General features: G+C 40.5%; 1 protein-coding gene across 1 annotated transcript in view; it reads left to right on the top strand.

Annotated features, from left to right (window-relative positions):
* The window catches only part of efna3b (ephrin-A3b), a 61,446-nt gene extending 44,964 nt beyond the window's left edge, over positions 1–16,482 (top strand). The window contains exons 3-6 of the mRNA XM_072394235.1: positions 5,427–5,719; positions 7,597–7,665; positions 8,539–8,616; positions 14,137–16,482. Of these exons, the coding sequence (XP_072250336.1) occupies positions 5,427–5,719; positions 7,597–7,665; positions 8,539–8,616; positions 14,137–14,255 (559 nt within the window). The 3' untranslated portion in view covers positions 14,256–16,482. The remainder of the gene's footprint in view (positions 1–5,426; positions 5,720–7,596; positions 7,666–8,538; positions 8,617–14,136) is intronic.
* The last annotated feature ends 8,004 nt before the right edge of the window (positions 16,483–24,486 follow it).

Here is a 24,486-nt window from a genome sequence, read left to right as displayed (position 1 = left end):
CCTATTTATTGAATGCTGCAAATGTAATAACAAATGCATTTTTGTCCTCTTATGGCCACTGTATTTAGAATCCTAAGCAATCATCATGACATAACGTTCACACTGATCTCACCTCAGTATTGTGTGTCAAGAGTAGCCTCCTCACCTTGTCAAAATAAAAGCTTTTTTTAAAAAAAAGATTTTATTAAAACATACATTGCAAAATGTTTGAACGCATTGTGTTGTTAAATAAGCTGAGTGATCGTTAATTAGACTCATTATTTTCAGTTTTGCAATATGTAGGCCTATTGATTTATCGATTAACAATGTGAAAGAAGTTGTAACTTTCAGTTGTCAAAACAAAATAATTCTAAGCCATGGTTTTATATGGCATTAAAATATTCTTGATTTTTGTTCACCCTTGGAAGTTTTTTATGCCAAATAGAATTGTGTGAGTTAACAAATGTTGGAATAAAAGGATTTTTAAAAATGCTTAAATGTTATTATTCTTATTTTGTGATTTCAGCTATTTCCATTTAAGACTATGCTATATCATTTTAACATGATAGTAGCCTAACATAAATAATAACAATAGTCTACATTGAATGGGCTAAAATTCAGCCGAGATAGACCTGCTGTATACAGTAGGCATAATTTACTCTTTAGAAAAAGGTTGGGGACCACTGGTGTAGCGTATGGATAATGCTTGTTTACATGATGGATGAAGGTTTATTATTACACAATGCAATGTGAACTATGTTTAAATGAGGCTCTGCCGTTTCAGTGCACCTGAACTGGCGTGTAGTTTTCGTCACAGTTAGTTTTCATGGCAGCAGATTATAAAATCACAAAAGGACGTTGTGTGCGTGACGATGTGATACTGTATCCTGCCTTTATTGATAATGATAAATGAATATTCTGCCCATTTTCACTGCTGACATTTTGACTCGTCGTAAAAAAATTGTTGCGACCAAAAACTGACAGAACTTAACACTAGTCCTTATCCTTAAGCACAACATCAGGGCAAATAACGCGTCTACACACCAGCTCATTACCAGAAGTTAACAGAAGCTAAGTCTCCCACTGACAACTGTTTCCATTTGCCTTTACTTCCTTTGACAATTTTCAAAGCTGCCGAGGTTATTTAAAAAAATGCTATAGCTGGCCATTCTCCTACATTTACTGACCTGTCATGGGTTTAATAAGCCATGTGAAAAATGTGCCTTAACGAGTAACATTTCAGGAGCAAATATGAGCTTTCACGTCCTCCTTTGTTTGAAATCTCCTGCTTTAGTACAGTTGTTACGACTGAGAATATTTTCCGCCTTTAATCACTGGCTGGTGAGACAGCAAAGTTGGTCTAAAACAGTGAATAAAATATTCAAAGCTGGAACACGTGGCTTCAGTGGGGTTTAGCGGTGTACGCTGACATGTTATCGTCACAAAAAAATGGCGTAGTTTCAGTATAATTCCACCGAACGACTTTGTCTGCGACAGGAGAAGGAAACCGCACTCACTTGCTTCGTTATTTGAGCTTTCAGTCCTCCTAAGTGCCCTCCTTTCTCCACAAAGTCTCTCATCTAACCCAACAGAGAGCAACAGAAGTAAGCCAGTCCTCCAAGCTCTCGTTACAAAACGGGATGATCGCTCTCTCTGTCAAAGTGTTTTATTGATGTACGACGGTCCAACAGGCCGAGCAGATAATAAGCAGGCAGGGGTAACTCTTTGGCATTATGTTGCCTATGACTGATTTATATAGGCAACATACTCTCTCTGTGTCTCTCTCTCACACTCTCTGATGTGATTTTACAGTAGTGACATTGATCCAGGCCCACTTTGATCTTGCTCTTAGCTGTTGCTCCTTCTCGCTCACGCTCGCTATCTCGCTCCCTGGTGGCCACACTCTGTTGCTTTTAACCCCAACTAGCCCTCGTCTCATCCTATAAATCCACCCCACTTTCCCTCTATCCTTCCATCTTTCTATCTCGCTGGTGGATCTGTATATATAAGTGTTCATTAGCTCTTGGAGGCGTCTGCCCTGCTCATCTTTTATCAGCTTCGACTCACCAGGTATCGCTTAGGAGAGGTGAAATTCGTGGGGATTCAACACAAAAAGGAATGGGAGGCATCAGATGGGAGCATAACCGAGCAGCACATCCTGACTTTTCATAACCAGCTCTGCTGTATTTCTGTCTCACCGTCGCTCTCTGATTGGAATTTTCAGGGAGTGATGCCATTTTTATTGCCAAATTGCAATAAAAATCTCTACAAAACAGGGCTGTGTCTTTTGGGATAAATTGAGAGCCATAACTTTGTCAGCCAGAATGATCTTTACTTCTAACTTATGAGGAAATCTGTTTTAAGATTAAGGTAGTTATTGTATGTCTTTCAGTAGATAATATGTTGCTGGTACGCCACTGTCACAGCTACACTGAACTAAAGAAAAGCAGCATATTCCCACCAGCTTATATCTAATCACTTTTTTTTTGTGGGTTTTGAATTAATCACAATCAAAACGATCAGATCAAAATGTTAAGATATTTAAAATTTAGAATATTTAATCATTTGTGTTACAAACACTAAGAGTAAAAGCTGGATTACCAACTGATTGGTGATGAACTGCGACATCATGCTCATGAAATTAATCTAACCTTACAATGTTTGACCTTAAGATTTTTGTGACTCACACGTTTTGTTGCTGTTCGCAGAATTTTTCACATATTTTCGGCTTTCATGACATTTGCAAGAGCTGGGATTTTACACCTTACCAAATGGTACAATCCAGTAGAGCAAAAACAGCCTGTTACTGGCTGAATTCAAGTACCAATTGTGTTTTCATCTTTAAGATGCATTTTTTGGGGAACTAATCGAGGCCGTTGCTCTGGTATGTCTGACGTGAAAGCTCGACCACGCATACTCATTCCAATAATGTCCTTGAAGGTTACATCACTGCATTGTTGCAGTTCGGTAACTAAAGTTACAAGCACACTGTATATAACTTCAACCGATCGCCGAACAACACCAATCACTATTGTGAGCTTCAGTCGATGTGTTAGTTTGCATTATGTTGTGTGGGATTTATCTATTTTTTTTTTTTTTTGCCATTTTCCTGTCATAAGTAATTTTCTGATTAAAACCACAAAACAAATTAAAATAGGTACTTGTTTTACTTTTGTCCTCTGTCTGGACTCACGAGAAGCATTTTGTAGGCTACAGTAGCTCTCTCTGCCTATGTAAGGGCAGCAGAGTTAATGTCACTGGGTGAGACTGCAGGTATGATATAAAAAATTATGGCTCGAATGCATTTTTCTTTTCTCTGCACACGGTACACTCTAATCTCACTCTGAAATTGGCTGCGCCTGATTCCTTGATTATCCATGACATGAAACTAAAGCCATTATGCTCTTCGAGGATTCTGATGCCTCTTTTGCACAATGTTTGATTTTCTTCCAAGAAACTGATGGTAAAATCACATTATAAATGTAGTTTGTTAGTGTGTTTGTATGTCAAAGAAAATGGCCCCTAAAGATACCACTCCATGAAAATAACTTGTTGGAACCGTGCAGTATGCTTGGAAATCATACAGCAACACTTGCACATGCTGAGTGGGAATCCTGAAGCCAGCTTTTATCTTATAGAAGCGATTCACTTTCACATTACTTGAGATGCCCTCAGCTGCCCTCCCTCTCATTTTTTCTCACTTTATTTTCCCTAGTATCTTGTCATCTCAGGAAACTGGCCTTTGGTTGGTTGTGTAAAACTCTCCAATCATTTATTTTCTTCATTATTGTCTGCTACATTCTGCCTCTTACTGCTCTTTTAGTCAATTTTCATTCAAGCCTCCTAATGAAGCCTAACTCATTCCCCTCTCTTGTTCTTAGTCGTGTTTTTATTCATTTGCATTCCCTATGACGATGAAAGACCTACGTTTGTTTTCTTTTTCCTTCCACTAATGCAACAAGAAGCAAATCCCCTCTTCAGGCTATTAAATGATGTAATGAGAGAAGAGAGGAGAGGAGAACAGAGGATGAATGTCTGACAGTTCATCTTTATTTTGTTACTCAGAAAAAGGTGTAAGAAAAAATTGAGAGATTTGAGAGAGAGAGACAAATTCAGGAAGGATTTTAGGGGAGCCGTGAGAGGTAATGGAGAGGAGGAAGACATTGCGAGCAGAGTTTCGATCTTCATTTAATAATTGAATAATAATCTCCCTGGAGACATGACCTAGAACTGGCAAAGAGAAGCGAGGCAGCAGAGGCAGAGGACGACACACTGCTGCCCCCTTGTGATGTTGTGGTGTCACCACTGTGACTTCTGAGTGGGTGAGTGTGTGTGTGCACATGCTCATCGGTGTGTGTATGATTTACAACTACAACCTGTCTGTGTCACACAGATATGGGCTTGTGTCTGTGATGGGGAGAAAAAGAGGGCTTTTGGATGTCAGGAAAGAATCTATTTCACTTTGTCACACATCAGACACACACACACACACACCAACACACATCCACTTCCAGTCACAGAATCAGACCTTATCTTCCTGTCAAGCTGAGTCTTTTTTCGGGTTGACGCTGATATATGAGCTTTGGAGGGGGGAGAAACGTTGCCAGGACGTTGACGGCTGACGTGAGCGCAGCGTTGCACTCAGGTTGATGTACGAGCGCTGGGGTTAGGGGACAACACTGTGCTGACACCAAGAGAAGGAGCCTGTGGCCCTGGGGCCTTGACTCTAAGCTGAAGAGCCAGCTCCACATTCTTTGCATTCAGCAGCCCCGAATCCACATCAGCACACCTGCTTTGTGTTATTAATAACTCGATAACTCTCAAGATTTGTTTGACATGGGGGGAACATTCCAGCGGAAAGCCTACAAAAGACAATGCAGTGTTGGGAGGTGTTGTCTTTACGTCTAAAAACACTTCACGCGTGGTTGGGAATTAGAGCTAGCTTACCTCATAGATTGAGGTGGAACATGTCGCTAACTTTGTTAAAACATCAAATAATGCAGCTGGGCGCGACACTGTGGGAGCACATTTTAGATATCATCACTGGCCTACAACTAAAACCCTTTTTCAGTCTAACGTTTGCGTTTTAAAATGAAAACACTTTTTGAAAAAACTAGAACATTTTATCCTGTGTTTGTGTGTTTATCTCTTTCCCTGTGTTGTATGTTTGTGTGTGGGTGCGTGTTAGTTTCTGTGATCATTCATCTTTTTTACTATCACTTTATAAAGCACAAAAAAAGATTGAGACGACAGAGATTTAACCAGGTGACAAAATCGGCTTTCAGTGTTTTGCAGTAAATGTCTAGTTAAGATGTGTTTATTTGATATTATCTGTAAAATATGATTTATTTTGAATATCCATCTAACTGTTTTGATTGAAAGAACACTTTGATTCCAGCATTTTCCGTGGATTTGTAATGGTTCTTGTTATTTCTCTTTCTGTCCAGTCTGCGTAGGGAGGGATACACGATGCAGGTGAACGTCAACGACTACCTGGACATCTACTGCCCTCATTACAACGACAGCCAACGCATGGTGGGCACCGGAGAGCAGTACATCCTCTACATGGTCAGTTACCGCGGCTACAGGAATTGCGACCCGCAGCTGGGCTTCAAGAGGTGGGAGTGCAACCGGCCTCATGCCCCGCATGCGCCCATCAAGTTCTCCGAGAAGTTCCAGCGGTACAGCGCCTTCTCGCTGGGCTACGAGTTCCACGTTGGCCAAGAGTATTACTACATCTGTGAGTCGAATCAAACCAGAAGTGTGTTAATAGAACTGTCTGTCCTTAGAAGGTTTATGTGGTAGAACTCAGTGAGGCTAGAGCTGGTTGCAGATAAAAATTCCATGTAGGATTAAACATATTTTTTTCATAGTTTCAGGGATTTGATGAATACTCATCTCAGATTAGCCAAAGTCTTGTCCTTGTGTAATTTCAGGATAACAAATTGCTGCTTCACATCTAATCACATCACCCTGCCGGCAAGCAGCCTCATCCATTTTGTTGACTGCTAATCAAATTAACTCGCGACACCTCGTGCCAAAGTGACACTGCATGAGTAATGAACTTTTAGCTTGTCGTGAAACAATTCAAAAACAAATATTACAGGGTGCGAACTATCATGAGTGCAGCACTCGCACAGCCCGCATCGCTCCTCAAGAGCTCAGAAAGCCGTGCGGTGCTGTCGCAACAAAAGACGCCTCTGTGGGCTCCTGTTAGAAAAAATAAATAAAATCCTCAAAAATACCTTTCAATTATTCGAGCAACATGATTTAGTTTGGATAGTTTACAAAGTTCTTTGATTGAATCATTCGAATTTAACAAATATGAACTTCAGGGGAATGTTTGGCCTGTTTTAGTGCATTTCTTAAAATCTTTTAATAGATAATTTTAATAGCAGACATTTTAACTTGACGCAACAGGAAAAGTGCAGGTGCTACTTTTACTGTGTCCCAGTAAGCCACGATGCAAGTAAGTCACACACAGTGCTATCAGACAGAAATGAAAGCTCCTGAATTAATAAGATCCATCTGTGCTTGTTCTGCTTTAGTTGCCAAAATGTCACATGAAAGAGGGCTGATTATATTTCAATAAAATGTTTTTTTTTTAATATATGTTTACACTGTATAATTAACAAGAACTGGAAAAGAAGAGAATACAAAGAAAAGACGCGTTTGACAAAACTTCTGTAACAATAAAATCTTTACAAAATAATACAATAGAATATATACTGTAAAATCTACACAATGGCCAAAACAATTTACAATAGTAAAATGATCTGCAGAGGGCCTGAAAAAGATTGTTGGTACTGTTATGTAGTCTGACCCTTGTTTCACATGCGGCATGTTGCCTCACAGCAGCTGTGCAGTCCTCCTTGGTCGTTTACTGATACTCCTGCAGTTGGAAAACCTTCACCTTCGAGCATCAGCGAATTGTCCTTCGGTACTATTTAGTCAGTCAGTCAGTCGGGGGAGCTTATCTTAAAAAGTCAACATCCGATGTTTCAGGCAGAAATCATTGACTGTGCATACTTAACATGTAAAACTACACAATACCAAACACATCCAAGGCCTCCATCACAAACATATCGTCACCTATAAGAGTCCACTCGGTCCCTTTAAGTCCGACTGCAAGTCCAACTAGATCAAGCTCTCATTCAGAAAAAAACACGTCAGACAAAGGAAAGAATGAACAAAAGAACGGGGACCTTGTTTTAGTAGAGATATATGGTGAATCAGACACACGTCTGTGTTGCTTCTCTGATAGACCGATTACATGCCCACGCATGGAAAGATCCATGAAGAGTCCCAGTTGGTTTGCCCGTGCGGTTGTGGCTCCCGTGAATCCGAATGATGCCACCAAACTTACCACAGACTTTTTCATAAATCATATAACTTCAAATTGTTTGATATGGACTAGTCCCATCGTTTAATCAGGTCAGCATGAGCACTACTACAGATCCAGTGGTTTGCTTTGATGGATTTATTTTAATAGGTTACTCTGAATAAGTAGCACTGTCTGTAATAAATAGACGGCCAAAGTGTGCATCACATCTGAAGTAATAAAACCGGACTTTAGTAAGCAGCGTTTTGACATGTTTTGTATTTTGTGTTGCGCAGCCACGCCCACTCACCACCACGGGCGCAGCTGTCTTAGACTACGAGTGTACGTCTGCTGCTCCACCAGCTGTAAGTTACCCGTTTTGAGTATTTGTGTGTGTGTTTGACCTGCAGCGCAATGCTTTTACCTCTTTGCAGACATCATCTGCACCCGTTTGGCCACACGGTCCATCGGGTAGATGCCAGGCTCCTCTCAAATTCTCACTCTCTGGCTGAGGCCAGATGCACACAGAAGCTCAGTACTGCCGACTTTCCCCTGCAACATTTTCACTGGCTTTTTTGTCTCATTCTTGTTAATCTCCCCCTTCTCCCTTTTGCAGCACCAACAGGAGCGGTGTTGGCCTTTGAAGGGCCTCCCCTTTGCCTCCTTGATGTCCTCTCCCTCTCTCTTTTCTCCCCTTTCAACCCTCCTCCACCGCTCCATGTCAGAATCCATTTATTGCTGTGTGCGGTCAGTGGGTGGCTATGTATATGTAGTGTTATGCTCTCTCACTCTCCTGCCACCCTTCAGTCTCTCAGCCCACTCATACATACACACACACACGCAGTCACACACTCTCACACTCATGTACGCACATTCTTTGATCCCTGGCCTGTCCGGTCCTTTTAACTTCCACAGCCCTGTAGCATTAACCTCTCCTCCTTCTTTCAACCCCACAACAGCATCTATCTTTTCACACCGACTCCCTTCAGTTTGATCTGCTCCTTCTCACCAACCCTCTTTCTCTTTTCTCCATCTCTTTGTCAAGACTGCTGCCGATGTTATAGCTTGTCAGTCTGCCTGCTCTGGGGGTTTTTAACCTCTACAGCCATGTCTTGCAAGTTTCTCTCAAGATGTCAAGTTGGATGTAATTAAATTCCTTAAGGTTTGAGCAGTGGTTTAACCCCAACTCCCTGCCCTCGTGCTTTTCAGTCTAATGCAACTTCTTCTCTCTTTCTTAGCTTCTGCCGTGGATGATGATTCAGAGCCCACAGAACCAGACTACACGCTTAGACCAGGCTTAAAAATGGATGATATTGGTGAGTCCTACACATGGTCATGAAAACATATATGAAGAAGTTGAGTAAGTGTGAAACTCATCTGTCTGGCTCATTTGGATTTGTAAAAGCAGACTTAAAGTCAAATCTCAACATTATCATATCATGGAAATAATGCTTTATGCTTTTCAGAGATGTTAAAGTTTAATAGCTTCCTGTGAATCTCAAAAGCCTATTATGTTACAAATGGATGGACTTTTACTCCTTTACTTACATATTCATCGTTTCTGACTTTTGCATATTGTGTTCCTTGTGGCTGCTTTGGCACCTGTCTAAAAGATAAAAGAGAAAGAGAGCAAATACTGAGCGCTTTGCAGCTCTTATGTACCAAGATCCAGCGGCGACAAGCAGGGCCAGTGCTGGGTGTCCTCACATCGCCAGCATTTGGGAGAACAAAATAGAATATGAACACACCACAAAGATAACCTTTGGCCAGGACGTATAATCTACACCTCTGCAAGAAGACAACTTGTAAGATCAGAAGTGGGCATTAGTACCTTTAGGACCAGAAGAAAAAATGCAATATAGCAATATAGGCAACTTCTGTAATGTTTGTAATGGTTTTTACTATAAACTGATGTGTATGACACAAAGGACTTATTTACTTGTAGGCATCTCTTGTGCTTTTAATGAAGGACAATAACACAAGAAATCCAAATATTCACCATTACAGACATTTAAATAAACTGAGAAAACATCACTTGTCACATGATGAAATTGGTTTTATGAGTAGGCTGACAAATAGTAAACAAACTGATTTCATATGAAGACCACTGGTCCTGTTACCTTTAACATCTTTATAGCAGAAGTAGTTTTCATCCTTGCAGGTATTCAGTCCCCCCAAGAACTTCTTGTCATACTTCATTTAATCTTAGCTATCTTCTCCACTTAGATATTTGATAGGACAGCCCGAGTACAGTGATGCCGGGGGGCCAGGTGCATAAAACTTTGTTGTTTCATGACAAAAAAAGATAGAAAAGTACATTTGCATTTTTTTCCAGATTTATAAAGCCATGTGTAGGCATCATAGCGAAATCATGTGCATGACTCAGGTTTCCACTTCCTTCTTTCATCATGAATGGGTGCAGAGTCTCACCTACTTAATCACTGTAAAAACATTGCTTTCACCATAACAAAATAAGCAGAAAGTTCTGCATCTTGTCCCCAGTGTATCAAATAAAGTCCCTGAGGCACATGCTGCTCAGAGTAGTTTGTCTATGAACAAAGCTCAGAGCTGGTCTCATTTGGATTATCCTAGCTGGACAGTAAAATGACACAGAGCAAGACAAGTACTAGTGAGTGTTTCCAACTTTAAAAAAAAAAAAATCCTTCAAATGTTTCAGCTAATGTATCATTGATATGAGACAGCAGAGTGACCATGCAGCACCAAAAGTAGCCAACCAGAGTGAAATGTGCTCTTTCAAAAATTTATATTCAGCGCTGTTTAACTTCACAGCACCAGCTGGCTTGGCAAGCTGCTGATCCCGCTAAACAACCACATGAATATTCATTTCACACACTTTCTGCTGTTTTTGCTCGGATTAGCAAAGAACACAGAGTTTCAAGACCATTCACCACAAAAAGTGTAAAGATTCATTCAGAAGATGAAGGTTTATTCAGATTCCCGTAGTTCTCCTTTGCAGGTGATTCCCGTTTGTCCTCGTGTTGCTCTAATTAGGTTTTTCTGATGAAAGTTGTGGTAATCGTATGAGTCACTGCAAGTGTTTGTGCTTGCAATGATTTAATGATAAAGCTGCGCAGTACATCAATAAATGAGAACTTCTTGGATCATCCCTCATATGGATCATCAGGTTATGGTTCGTTGTTATCGTTATGGCAACAGCACGGCAACGGAGAAACAATGCATTAGCTTTGCTATGACACATCCAGTCATGGTGATATCAATCATAATCCTCTCCAGCTTTCACGCTCCCCTCCAATGTAATTTATAGACACTGATACTGCGTCTTTATTAACCCCCCCTCCCAAATGCTTCTGTGTGTATATGCATGAGCCTGCTTGCATGTGTGTAATAAATCATTTTGTTGTGATAACTGCCCCAAAGAAAGACTCTTTGCAAGCTGCAGCAAATTGTTGCATATCATCCCAGTTAGTTAAAATTCCCGTCCGTCCCTTTTTTTTAAAACTTTCTATCCTTCTTAAATCATCTCCCTCCACCTTCAGTGTCCCTGCCCTCCTCGTCCTTCTTCCCTCTAATTCCTATCTCTCATTTTTCCTCCCAGAGCACAAGCAGTAAAGCAGTGGAGGGGAAAGCCGTCTAAACTCAGTTTATTCACCCTTTGATGTGTGAAATTGAGTTTTTCTCACTTTTGATATGTATGTCTACATCGTTTTTTTCTAAAGGATGTTCAGTTAGGGTTTTATGGTATTAATTAATTTGATCAAATTGATTTAATCAGTTTAAAATGACATGCAGAGCACAGGGGAACATTTGTATCTAAAAGTAGAATATCCTGTTTTGGAGAATAGCTGACAGAGGAGCAGAGCACAGCTTACCCAAGCTCCTAAGAGTCAGTTTCACCTGCAATGCCATGTTGCCAATTAAAGTAATAGTGAGGAAGTGAGGAAATCAGCACAGAGCTGTGAAATGAACTGAGAACAAAAAGGCAATACAGGTTCCTGTTCCCCTCTCTAATTTGCATTCCCCCTGACTACCGATTAGACTCATTGCATCATAGTTTTAATTACTGTTATTCAAAGTTAACATCAGCACATTCACCAAGGCACAAGGCAACAGACTACTCAGCTCAAATCTGTGAAAAGGTTCAGCTACGCTGAATTTTGAAAACTCACGGTGTAAACCTCCCGCCTCTTTCTCCCCTTCACTGCTCAGTTTATATCCTGGGCGCTGCCCCTTTCAATCAATGTCTACAGCTCAACAGAGGTTCCCTCCTGAATACGGCCTGTAGTATTAGATTTCATTTAGATCTCATTTACAACGCAGATGGAATGGTGCTAGCAGCTCCCCATGCAGCCATGTGATTACTGATGGCTTTCAGTGGGAGGATTCTCATTTACCCACCGTGTTGGCGGAGGTTTCAGCATCTGACGATCAGGCCCGGTCATTAGTGGAGAAATCCAAGGCTTTTTCTTTAATGGGGTTTATTGTAGCAATTACCACTCCTTTGAGGAATAGTGTGTTTGGGGTACTTAGCCAGGTTGGATGTCAGTAGCAGAGCACGAGTAGTTAGATTCCCTTAGCTCTGTTTTTCTTTTTTCTTTTGTAGAAAGAGTTGTCTTATTTATTTATAATATATGGAAATCATTTCTATATCCTCTGAAGATTATTATCTTTAAACCACCAATAAGCTCAGGCAATCCTTGTATATGGCAATTTAAAACAACAAAGAAACTGACAACCGACAGAAATAATAGCAATGTTCGCTTCAAACTTTAAAACCACCAGGAGCAGGCAGGCGTGAATTCAGAGCCTGTTCTGTATCTTGTATGGAATCTCGTTTTCATTACTTCCCTCTTAATTATATGAAAATAATTCACTGGAGAAAATTCTTGAGAAAGCTCATGGAAAGAAAAAGACGGGGCCACAGTCAATTTAATTCCACCAGCCTTACCCTCATAAAAGCACCATCAATGGCTCTTTTTGTGTTTATATTAATATTTCAGCCAACGATATCAGTCACGTGTACTAGTTTATGCTGAAAATCCACTCGTTGCCTTTAAAATTTACCAATAAATTAAAAAATTTACGATTGAGTGGTCCTCTACTTGACAGCAGATGTTTTCCATTCATCTCACGATGATAAGCCACTGATTTAAATGTCAATCTCGATTTACCAGCCACAATGAAACTTCTTAACTTTTAATAACAGTTATGTATTGACTTCTATTGTTCTGCAAGATGTTGAAGTGCTGCAAAAATAAGCATCAACCACCCATACATACCACTGCTGCTGGCCCAAACTGACCCATTGCCACGTGAACACAGACTTCCTGTGGTGTTACACACCAAGATATAATTCTACATCATTCAAATGCCCGTTTAATGGAGATATTCTGTTGAGAACACCACAGATTTTAAATTCTTACTGCCAAAAAGTGCAGTCAGAGCTTAGATCACTCAGTACTCAGTACACTATGTGTGATTTTATTCAACATAATGTACTGTAAAATGATTGCATAAGCTGCTATTACCAAGCAAGCCAATTTGACTCACATACTAGTTGTTTTCCACAACATCACAGTACATTTTAGCTCAGATATGCACAAGCACCACATTCACAGACTCTTGTGAATGCAGTCGGTGCTGCATTTTTGTATTTCAGTTTCGTATTAACAGAAGTCTCTAATAATCTGAGCCTCCTAATTATCGGGTGGGTACTCCCCGCTCTTTGTTCGCCGAAATGTGACACTGCACGCTTACACACGCTCATGCACGCAGTCACGTTAACGGTTGCTCGTTTGGGCATGCCAGAAGGTCACACAGTGCGACACGTGGCCCCTGCACAAACATCCCGCCAAAAATGTGTGCCTATGATTATGTGTTACCTGTGACAGTTAGCGACAGTCACGGGATGTGTAGGTGTGTAACGAGGCACACAGCCACACTTTCAAACCAGTTGTGCGAGATTTTCCTCCGTCTGCTGTTTGTGTCCTCAAAACCACATTCCTCTCTGTCAGTCAGCACCAAAGAAACACAGCACAGTGTCCTGGCCCTTTGCTGCCTGCTCGGTTACAGAGCGGTCAAAGCGTTTAACCTGAGAGGCACGGCTGCATAGACCTCATTAGGCCGGCCAGCGGAGCATACCAGAAGAGACTGGCTCTAAAACCAGGTGTCAGCCAGTCATTACTCTGCTGTCTGACCCACAGAGCAGCTGGAAAAATTCTGGAGATAGATACAGCGAAGAGTGGAAACACTGACAATAGCCTCACTTTATTTCGATGCCATTGGACCATAAACAGACCTGCTAATCAGCCTCAGCTGACTTCTGTTCAGACAGAAAATTGTGCCTCTGTCTCATCTCCAGTCTCATTAATCAAGTGACTTCAGAGGGTGTGTTTGGCTGCATGTGTGTCTCATAGGTGCAGGCGTGCAGGGAGCTGCTCAGCTGTCTGGTGGTGTTTTTGTACATTGACTAGACAGCAGCAGTTCGTTTGTAGCCCTCAACAAAAGACCACAAACTATTCTTAGAATTGTTCCAGGTGTACGTTCCATAAGATTGGAGAGGGTTAGAGAACAAACAATGTGTTTCTGCCTAAAGAGTGTGTGCAACTAGGAATGTGTCACTTTATTAGCTGTCTGATAGCAGCTGCAGCTACCTGTGGTATAACTGTTGTTTAGTCTTTGGTGCAGACTTGCTATATTTCCATTGATGTGGAATTAAAAGCTGCCCTTTGTTCAGTTGGAGCGTGTCATACTGCCTTGTTCAAGTAAACGATTAGAGCACATTTTGAAACTTTTGTATCAAAGTTTAAGAATTCTCCACAAGCATTCTAATGAATCATTGTTTTTTATTATTTCAGATGAATTTAACCCTCTCATTCCCAAGCTGGAGAAGAGCGTCAGCGGAAGCAGTCCATCCAGGGATCGCCTTCTCCTCACCGTGACGATGCTCTTTCTGGCCGCTCTCTTCATCTCCTAGCAACGGCCATCCCATCAGCATCACCATGCCAACTAGCCTTGGGAAGGTGTACACTACCAGTGGGCAGGAGAGTGAGGAGTGGGTCAGGAGGAGAGGAGAAGCAGATAAAGCAGGAGAAAAGAGGAGCAAGATTCTGAAATCTATGTTTTCGAGCATCACCGTGTGAATGTGTGTTTGTACAGCTGTGTGTTTGAGGGAGTGTTTAAAGACCTTTAGGCACCCTATGACACATACTGAACTGTATACTGGATTAAAGTCTACCTGTGCTCAAAGGTGCAGGTGTGCTAGCCTATGTGTGACTGTGTTTTTGTGTGTATCTGCTTGTGTGTGTGTGTGTGTGTGTGTGTGTATGTTTGTGAGAGAACAAGCCACGGGGTGAGCTTGTTGAATCACGCTCACCACTTAAAGCATTTATACAACAGGGGAGGTGGGGCTGAAATCCTGATGAAAAGAAGAAATCCAACCACTCAATTGAAAACCATTTGAAGACTTTCCCTTGGATGTGATTGGCTGTAACACTTCCTTAGGGCTAGTTGCCATAGTTTCTTGCACCAAGACCTAAACTGAACACTCCAACGAACTTAATCAAATAGATTTTCAGCTGAATTGAACTGATATTGCCTTTTTGCTGTTCTTGTTGTTGTTGATCTTGATGCTGGGAACTTGTCCCAGTCCACGGAGGAAAAAATAAATAACCCAGCCCAATGAGTTACACTGGGCCCGGATAGGAGATGTGTCAAAGTAGCTGATAGTTCATACACAAAAGCACCCTGGGGCTCAAAATGTCAGTGTTTTAGTTGCCATCTCCACTTTGCTGTGTCATCCTATATTCACCATCTGCAGAAGGCAACGGGACTTGACGGGGTCAGGGGGAAAAACAGAGCATTTAAACGATGAATCGTTCACTAAAAGAAATTTTGTGGAAAAAGAAAAAAGAAAGGGGGAGGAGTTTACATGTGCCATTGACAGAAACTGCTAGGATTTGTGGATGCTAATGTGTTAAGTTTCTGTTATTTTTTTTGACTTGTCCGTTTCAGTACTCAATCAGTCCTCGTCTCCGAGGTTAACAAAGCACACAATGGCTACGTAGCAGCCATGGATACTCAGCAATACTACCCTCCTCACAACTGACTGATCAGAGGACAGGAAGAGGAGCACGGAGGAGGGAAGCAAGAGGAGGGACAGTCACTCACAGCAAGCATCTATGAATAGATCCAATAAGAAGCTCCCCACTGGTCGGTGTTGGTCTAGCAGCCTGCTCTACCAGATTCATTCTCTATAAACCCACATGTCAGATGCCACATGCAAACAGTCACACAGTCCAGTGAGGGAGAAATGATGTCGCTTGAGTGCATTGTAAAGAGAGGAAACATGTTAAATGGTACTAACAGCCTGAAAATACATGCACATCCTGTACATCTCATATGTATGAAAATGCAAAAAAAAAGAGAAAAAAAAAGAAAAAATCAAAACATAACTAAAGCAACGAGCAAACCAAGTGCTTCGGTGCGGAGGAACAGCAATTCAAAACTCAAACAAATGTACCAGTCGGTTACTTCAGAATAGCATTTCCATAGCAACTAGCACCTTATTCACCATGGTTACCCTACCCTGCCAACAACGGACTCTAGTAGGGCATGGCTTACAATAGTAGCTAATAACAATGATGAAGGTGATGTTGATTCTAATGATGAAGATGATTGACTGTGAGCTGATGCTTGTCCGAAAAGGTCACTCAGCGGCTCACCCACCGGCATGTGAGACGTTCAAGTACTCGTGTAAATGTGACAACAGACAAAGAATGGATTTCCAAATTCTTGAAATCTCATGAGGTGAAATGTGATGTAAACATTTTTATAAACTTGAAGCTCAATTTTTTTTTCTTTTTTTGTGGTTGTGTTTCTTTATTCTTTATTGCAAATGTGTTGATTTTGAAATGGCATATAATTGTTATCTTGAAGGGGAAAGACCATGGTTTAAAGATGTACATTAGGGTGGGCTGAGCCGTATGTAAACTTGGGCTGCTTTCAATCTCTTCAGCTTATTCTTTCAGTTTTAAGTTATATTCTAGAACAAGTATCATTGATTGATAGTGACTATTTTGGATCATTCTTTTATTTTCTTAACGGGACACCAACAATTATGCACATGACGATGAGTCCAGTCATTATTTCACTCTGTTAGTGAAAACCGTTGTATAATGAGGCTTTTATAAAATATTAAACAACACTCTAATGGTGTCACAAGGGAAAACTAAGAGAAACCTTGACCCATAGTATTTTAAGCATTTAACCTCTGTAATGAACTAAGGCCACGAGGCTTGAACATTTACTTAATGATCTTCAAGAAGGCGTTCCAAAGTGGCGTCAAGGTAATTGTAGGATACAGATTTAATTGCCACACATTTACAGAATCACAAGACTAAGTGGCTGAAGTTATCTTTTATAACATGACTATCTAATGCTACCCCATGTAGCCACACTAATCAGCCATACCATTTAAACCAGCGGCAATGAAGTGAGTAACACTGATCATTATTCTGCAGGGAAACTCGCATTTACATGGATATTACTGTGAATATGCAGTCTTACTCCTTGAGAGAAACGAAGACATTCAGAACCCAACAAAGAACCTTTCTAACCCAGCCTCCAAACTCTACAGATCCCAAGCCAATTGAGCATCTGTTGGAGGTGCCAGAACGAGCGTGAACAACAGTGGCATCACCCTTTAACCCAAAACCCCCTAAGCTTAATATCCTAGGGCCTGACACGCCTATGCTTCAAAGCGTCAGACCTGTTTTGGAGGCGTGAGGGGGCACCTGTACAGTATTAGCTGGTTTTAATGATGTGGCTGATTATTGTTTTTGGAAATGATCTTATATGAACTGTTTTTAGAGGTCTACAAAGGTCTATTTATCTGCAGTTGAGTATTTTTTTAGGGAAATCACAGTGAAATAGTCAGATTTAGCTTGTTTTTTTGTTGTTGTACGTCCTGGATTACTAGGCTGGAAGCCAGTGATGTGTAAGATGTTATTCTAAATGAAATAAGTTCTTTTTTTTTTAGATAATTGTGTGCTTTTTTTTTTTTCTTCCAAAAGTGTGTTCCAAAATCTTAAAACTATACTGGCAGTCTGTGTGTACACAACAAATATCTAGATCTAGTAAACTTGTCAACCAAGCAAGAGATTGTGCCTATGAAAACAAATAAGAGTCGTAACAATACAGCGTGTGGTCCAGCCCAGGGGTATATATGGCTCTTGGTGGGAGGGTGAGGTAAGAAAAGTTTGTGTTCAGGTGTGGAGGAGCAGTGCGAAAAGGGTAAATCACTCTTCAAGAAGTTGCACTTATAAATTTAAACATGAGAGCAAATGTGTGTGTGTGTGTGTCCATGTGTGAGAGTCCAGAGCTAATTTCACTTTGTGTTAATCACTTTGTGACTGTGTGCAGAAGCTCTTGTCTCTATATGTATTTGACTGTGTGTGTGTGTGTGTGGGTTAGAAAGCAAGAGATTACCCGTCTCAGTTTTTGTTCTTTCCACGTGTGTATGGGTGAGAAAATGTGACCGATTGTTTTCTGGCAAAGCTACAAAAGCATTTATTAGTGTTGGAAACAACCATTACAATCATGTTTACCTTTGACTGGAATGACTTTAAATGAACTTGAAAATAAAACTGTAAACTGAACAAACCTTAACAGAGGTTATAACGATGATCATGATAACAAAAATAATAAGCTTACAAATGTTACTTTTAACAAGCTGTGTGTTCGTCTCTTTATTTCACTCCTGCCCTCCCACACCCCCTCCCCCCGAATGCTGCTATGTCAGACTTTGAGGGTATGAAACAAAGGAATACGCATGGAGCTAATCCAAGACAACAGATAGAGGTTGAAGGAAAAGTTTTGCCTTGTATATTCAGCGCTCTGTAGATGTGTTGTTTTGGAGCGAACAGATGGGATTTTCCATATCAAAGCTAGTGAGGCAAGGCTCTCCCTCAGCAGTAATACCTTTACACGCTCCGATTAGAAATGATAAGTACTTCAATCACCAGCCCAACATGTGAATGACAATTGGACGGGCCAACAGTGTGTAGCTGTATGTCTGGACTGGCTGATTGAGGGATAAAGGCGCCTCAGAGTGTCAGAGTGCAGCAACTCTGATTGTGATCTTATGCAACAGGTCAATGTCATACAGGTGGAGATACTCTCCGCTGACTGATGGGACAGCATGACGAAGAAGATGCACAGATAGAGGGCAGCAGACTGAGGTATGGTAGAGCGGGAAGTCAGAAAATACAATGAGACATTGACGAAGTTGTATGAAGCTGTATTATTTAATAGACAATTGTTGGACATCACAAATGGTATTTAAGTGTCGTGCAAGTTTATTTTTTCAAATACCCAAGGATGACATTAAACATGGAATACTCATCACTGTATCTGTTACTGAGTGTCAGACAATTTGGCAGACCTTGTTCATTTATGTATAATCTATGTAGAATTTACCCAAATAGTGATTTTACTGCTTTTTGAAAAAATATGCCTATTTCAGTTTTTTTTTTTAAATGTTGCAAAAAAGGGCAACAGATGACTCAGAAATTCCCTTTTCACACAAAAAAAATCCTCAACTACTGAGAAACTGATAAAGCAGGAAGTCAGTAACATGTCTGGATATGAAAAAGATGCACCCTTGAGTCACTCCTCCACTCTGCTATCTTCTTGGAGCACAAGCAAATGGACGGATTGGGGCAAAATAGAAAAAACACTCAATTTAAGGTTTGAAATTCCATTTTATGCAACACCACAACTCATCCTCTGGACTAAAGATCCTTTAAACATCCTAAACATCCTTCTTCTTATCTGTTTAAAAGCCACCATCTCTGATGGTCTGAAGGTCCACTATAACATAAGGTGTGGTGACACTTCAATGTCGATCAATACGTTAATGCAATAAGACAGGAGGAGGTGATACAGTTATTTGCTTTGTTAATACTACCATGAAATAAAACACAACATCCAGCTGCTCTGTTGTTTGGAAAAATTTGTCATCATTTCCATTTGGAAACAGTCGTATCATCAGCCTTCTGGAGGCTCCAGCCAGTGATTCAGGGATCGATGCTCGGATGACGCCACCCAATTAACTATTTTCTGAAGAAAAGAAAAAAATTTCCAAGAAACGGTGAATCAGTTTGGGGTGTCATCAGTTTCTCAGAAAAAAAAATCCCTTCCTCGTTGATCTCGGGTGATTATTCTTTATTATTTACTTTGTTAACTTGTCCATTACAAAGAATACATTATCTGACATGTTCATTTTTGAGCTGGCGCAGCCACATCACAGACAAGTGATGACAAGCGAGACAAGTTAATGTTTCAAGCGTTACATTTGACAGAATTATTTAAAAGGCCCAGCTTTTATAGAAGGTTTCATAACAGGGTTTAGAAATGTGTGCTGCAGTAGCGAGTGTTGACCACATAATGTCGCTGTTCAGTCATAGCTTTGGTGAGACTAACAGCAGAGGTGCTGCTCCCTGTAATCCTTTCTCAGAAAGCAGAAATCCATTAGAGCCACAATGATCATTGTGTAACTGCAGTTGTTGGATTAAACACTTTTATTTCTCTCTTATGACATAACAGTTTACATTTGTTGATGAAGGGCGCGCTTGAGGAGGGGGTTTTGTTTTAAGATGGAAATGTGACTGTGGAGACCAAGGACTTTCATTCTTGCATACTGAGCAGAGAATAACTGTGGAATGACTACCCATCCATGCTTCAGTAATGACTGTGTAAACCCAAGCTCTTCCAGTCACAGACTTGAAAGCAGCTTTTCTTGCTGCATTCATTTATCACAATGAGTCAGGCTAAGGAGAAAAAACATGCACGTCTCTGATTGCGTTTGTTCAGAGAAACCAATGTTATGCATGGCCAGACTTGTAAATATGAAGCTGCAAACTGTAGGCTTATTATACCAATGTTTAAAACGTGCTCCTAGAATCTTTTGTTCTCCTGTGGAAACCTCTAACATCACGTTTATTTCACACATTGAAGGTATCCTGATGCATTCACTGTAATCATATTTGATACAGTCCAGTTAGATAGTATTTATAAAATTCTAAGCCTCTAAAAAAAATCACCAAAGATGTTCAGTGGATCCAATTTGATGCGTCTGAAGCACCTGTTCTGAGCATGCACAGGGTGGCTGGCGACATTGGAAAGGATAACTTCTTTTTAACAGTAGGAGACCTCCAACAGAACCAGGAGGGCAGTCTACAGGCATACCTGCTATGGGAAAGAAATAAAAGTATGTTTTGTAAGTTGAGCTACCACCTGATGCTTCATGCACAAGTAGCTCACGTCTGTCGCATTAAGTCAAACTTCTGTGATATCTGTCAGATGATGTTTGCTGCCGCCACACTGAGCCTTTTTCTGTACGTGGTAGTTTGAGATCTCCAGACCAGTCTGCAGTGAACCACTGGCAAGGCTACAGTTAAATGTACTGATGTACTGTTTAACATTAACATATGGTCTTACAAGTCTTCTCGAAACCCAGTCACCTACAACCCAAAGAGAGTCTTCAACAAACATGAAACAGATGATTGCCTGTTGACACACCCTGCTCCCCACATCCCCCGAGTCATATTTGTGATGTGTTGAATGCTGTGGCTTGGCTGCCACAAGGCAAGGAACCCTGCCACCCTGCCTTATGGCCCATCTTAAAAAAACGTGCTCCTTTCTATGAAAGCACACCCTGCTGTCTGATTAATGTGCGCTTCAGTTCAACGCATTGCACTGAACATAAGGATGGCTGCGTCAACATGTATGATGGGCATGTAACATGTGCCCACATTAAATGTGTGTCTGAGCATGTGCTCGTGCATTTGCAGTGACGCAGCATCTCTGCAGAGCATATCCACAAGGTGAAAACAAGCTGAGTCACTGTTGTCACGTTGTGGCACCTGAAACCAAACCCATCCACCTATGGATGGCGATGGGGCTATGCATTTTAATCATTTATATGGTTAAAGGCTTACATAAGGTTTCCATAAGAAAAAAAAGGAAAACATTTTTTCCAAGATCTGTTTTAACATCTGCTCAATAATAAATGGATAAATGAAGGTAATGTTCACTAATCAACAACAAACTTTTGATAGATTCTGTGCAGAATCAAGAACAGATGTTGATTAGTCAGCCTGCTGATTCTGTGCACTACTGCATTGAACATTCTCCTCGTTTTTATAACTTCAGCTGAATGATTAAATTAGATAACTGACTGTGAAGCAGTTTCATAGCCAGGTTTGGTTTGTCAACATGTTCTATTATGGGGTTGGGGTTGATACCATGTGTTGAATTTGTATGCACTGTAGTAGCTGCTCATGGGAACTTTCGATATGCAACCGAAAGAGCTGCTGATGCAACTGAAGAGGCTGCAGTTAGGCTGAAAAAGATTAATCTCTAAGAAAGAAAATTTTACGAGCAGTTAAATCAACCATTTGGTACATTCTTAATAAGAAGAAATTAAGCGGAAGACAATGGAAGACAAATTAAACTAATGATTGAGAGATCCTGTCATTGGTGAGGGAAACCTTCTTCACAAATTCCAAAGAGGTCAAGAACAGTACCAGGAAGTTAGATGGATCTCTGTCGAAGTCTATGATCAGAACAAGTTTCCCCGATAAACTCTGAGAACAAAAATCATAGATTAGATTTTGTTGGATAACACCTTGTTAAAAGAAGCCTGTTTGAAACAAAAGATTGAGAAAGATAAAAACAAGGTTAACAAGGTTATCAGAGTGATGGGAAATGATTAAAGCAATTTTGGTAACTGCATATTTTGTAAGAAAAACCTTTAGCTTGACAGTGTATTGAGTGGTAAAGGTGAACAAAAGTCATGTGTGCTGTACATTAAAGTCAGTCAACTTTATAGAGTTTCTTTTAAGAGTCCAAAGATCAAGCAAAAGTTGTGACTCGATATCAGAATAATGTTCATCAAGGTAAATCATGAATATACCATCATCTATAGCATGTAATATAGTAATAATAGCATGAAACAGAAAATACGACAAAGAAGACCCAGGACTGTTGAGCAGCTAGCATCCTTTATCAGACAAGAGTGGGACAACATTTCTCTCCCAGAGAGTTCCCAGATGTTTACAGACTGTTAAAAGAAGAGGGGATGCTACACATTTTGTTTACCTAGGGAGTAAAAATGCATTTGAGTAGGTTTAGTCAAGCATACCTAAAGCATTGATAAAACTGCAATGAATGTAACAAAAATGATTTTATCTTCCTGCCTCCCTTATTTGTACATTTTCCTCCACTAGCTCATCATCCCTAACACACATGCTGTCCCTCCATTTTCTCTCATCCTCCCCCAAACGGCTGCTCTGAGGCTGTCAGTCGCCCTCTTTAAGTGTTAGTCATTGCCCAGCCTTCCCCTCATCCGCACATCGCATGTCCCCCTCTGAAAGTTTAGCACTAATCTTCTGTTTCCAGACAGCATCTGCACCACCCCAGCAGATGGCTGTTTTTATAAAGTCTCACTATTTGACATGCACATCAGTACAGCACACATGCACTGTGACTTCCCACAAACACACATTCATCTACACAATGAGGTGAAAGACTAACCGAAACTTTAGTGAATGATTTGAAAGAAGGTCAAGATTTAACAATAACTTCTTTTTTTGTAGATACTGTACTGTACGGGTGACGGTGTTTTATGTGCCCGTGCAACTGAAGAGTGTCCCTCATTGTTTGTGAACTGTTTTGAACTATGATCATCTATGATAAGCATGTCTTGCACTTGGAGTTTAGGTCAGGAAAGGCTTCAGATTGACTTAATGGAATTAGGCTGAATTGATTATCTAGAGCAGTGGAGCTGGAATTGTACCACTAACTAGCCTTGTCCTCTTTTCTTATCCCTTTGATCACCAGATTATCTGTTTTAAGATTTCCGAAGTGATGGTGCCCAGTCTTAACTCCGGATCTTTTCTCTTCCTAATGACGACAGCAACTCGTTTAATTAGTTGAAGGACAACAACACTTGTGCATTAAGACGTCAGCACACTTCCTTGTGCAAGCTTTGAGATTGACTCTTAGACAATCAGAAAAATCAAATAAGTGACATTCTGCCACTAAAATTCAATCACTCCTGAACACATACACACCGAGAGAAAAAAATAAAAATTATAAACTGACATCTATTTTTGACCAAATATGAGGATCTCTCCCACCTGGAGGTCTACTTAATCATTTGAATAAGTCACATATATGTTTATCATATCAAAGACCAAAAACTAATTTTAGACTAACAAGAATAATTAAGTCATGTGAATTTAATTATACTGTAGCAGCTGCTGACTAACAGATATATCTGTAAACACATTCTGCTTTTTGGACCATTTTTTTGGGCTGAAAGCACCAGATCAAAAACACTGACAATCAACATAGTTACATTAAAGAGAAAAGCGGGGAAACTTCAACGTGTCTTCTGTTCGCAGTTTTAACGCCGAGGATACAGAATCCACCTTGAAATTTCACAGAACAAAGGACCAAATCCTTTAAAGGATTCTGCAAGAAATGGCAGCAGTTAATGATCCTTCCTTGGTTTTGAGAAGCACCAAATGGCCGTTCCTCATTTCAAAGCATACTGTTATTATCCTTTTCTTCATATCAAGTTGCACTTGATAGATTGAGGTGGCTCAGGCAGATTTTTTGTCTTTTTATTTCAGTGACTTCCTTTTTCAAATGGTTGTGGAATGGTGGAGATGGTTTGAAAGCACAGCTTACAATCCTCTTGCTCTCTTGAGGTTATGCTTTGTATTTGCTCTCTTGAAAGTCTGTTTGGGTTAGGGAGAGTTAGTAAATGTTGAATTTGCTCTTCAGTATCTGGTGAGAAAATGGCAGCAGCTTGTTTTACAAATGAAACTACTAAAGTTCAACAACCAGCTCCAACAAAAGTTAACGCATTGCTCACTCGTGGATAATGCATTCTTACTTACGTTGTTCTTCTGCCTTTACTTTTCATGACAGAGTCCCCAGATCGTTTGTGCAGTGCTGTGGTTTTCTATGATGCCATTTGAAATCCAGCCAGATTTGAACTGCTGAGTTGTGTGCTGTTTTGTCATTTTTCTTCTTGTGTACCATCTGTAAAGGAAGATTGCACCCATGTTAGATGGGTTCTTAGATGAAACTAAGAGAATAACCATACATGGCAGATGGACCCACATCTCCCCGGT

This window comes from Leuresthes tenuis, unplaced genomic scaffold (genome assembly GCF_036924035.1).
Source record: "Leuresthes tenuis unplaced genomic scaffold, fLeuTen1.0.hap1 SCAF_10, whole genome shotgun sequence".
Classification (NCBI taxonomy): domain Eukaryota; kingdom Metazoa; phylum Chordata; class Actinopteri; order Atheriniformes; family Atherinopsidae; genus Leuresthes; species Leuresthes tenuis.
The sequence above is the reverse complement of the archived record's forward strand: the minus strand, read 5'-3'. Positions and strand labels throughout refer to the sequence as shown.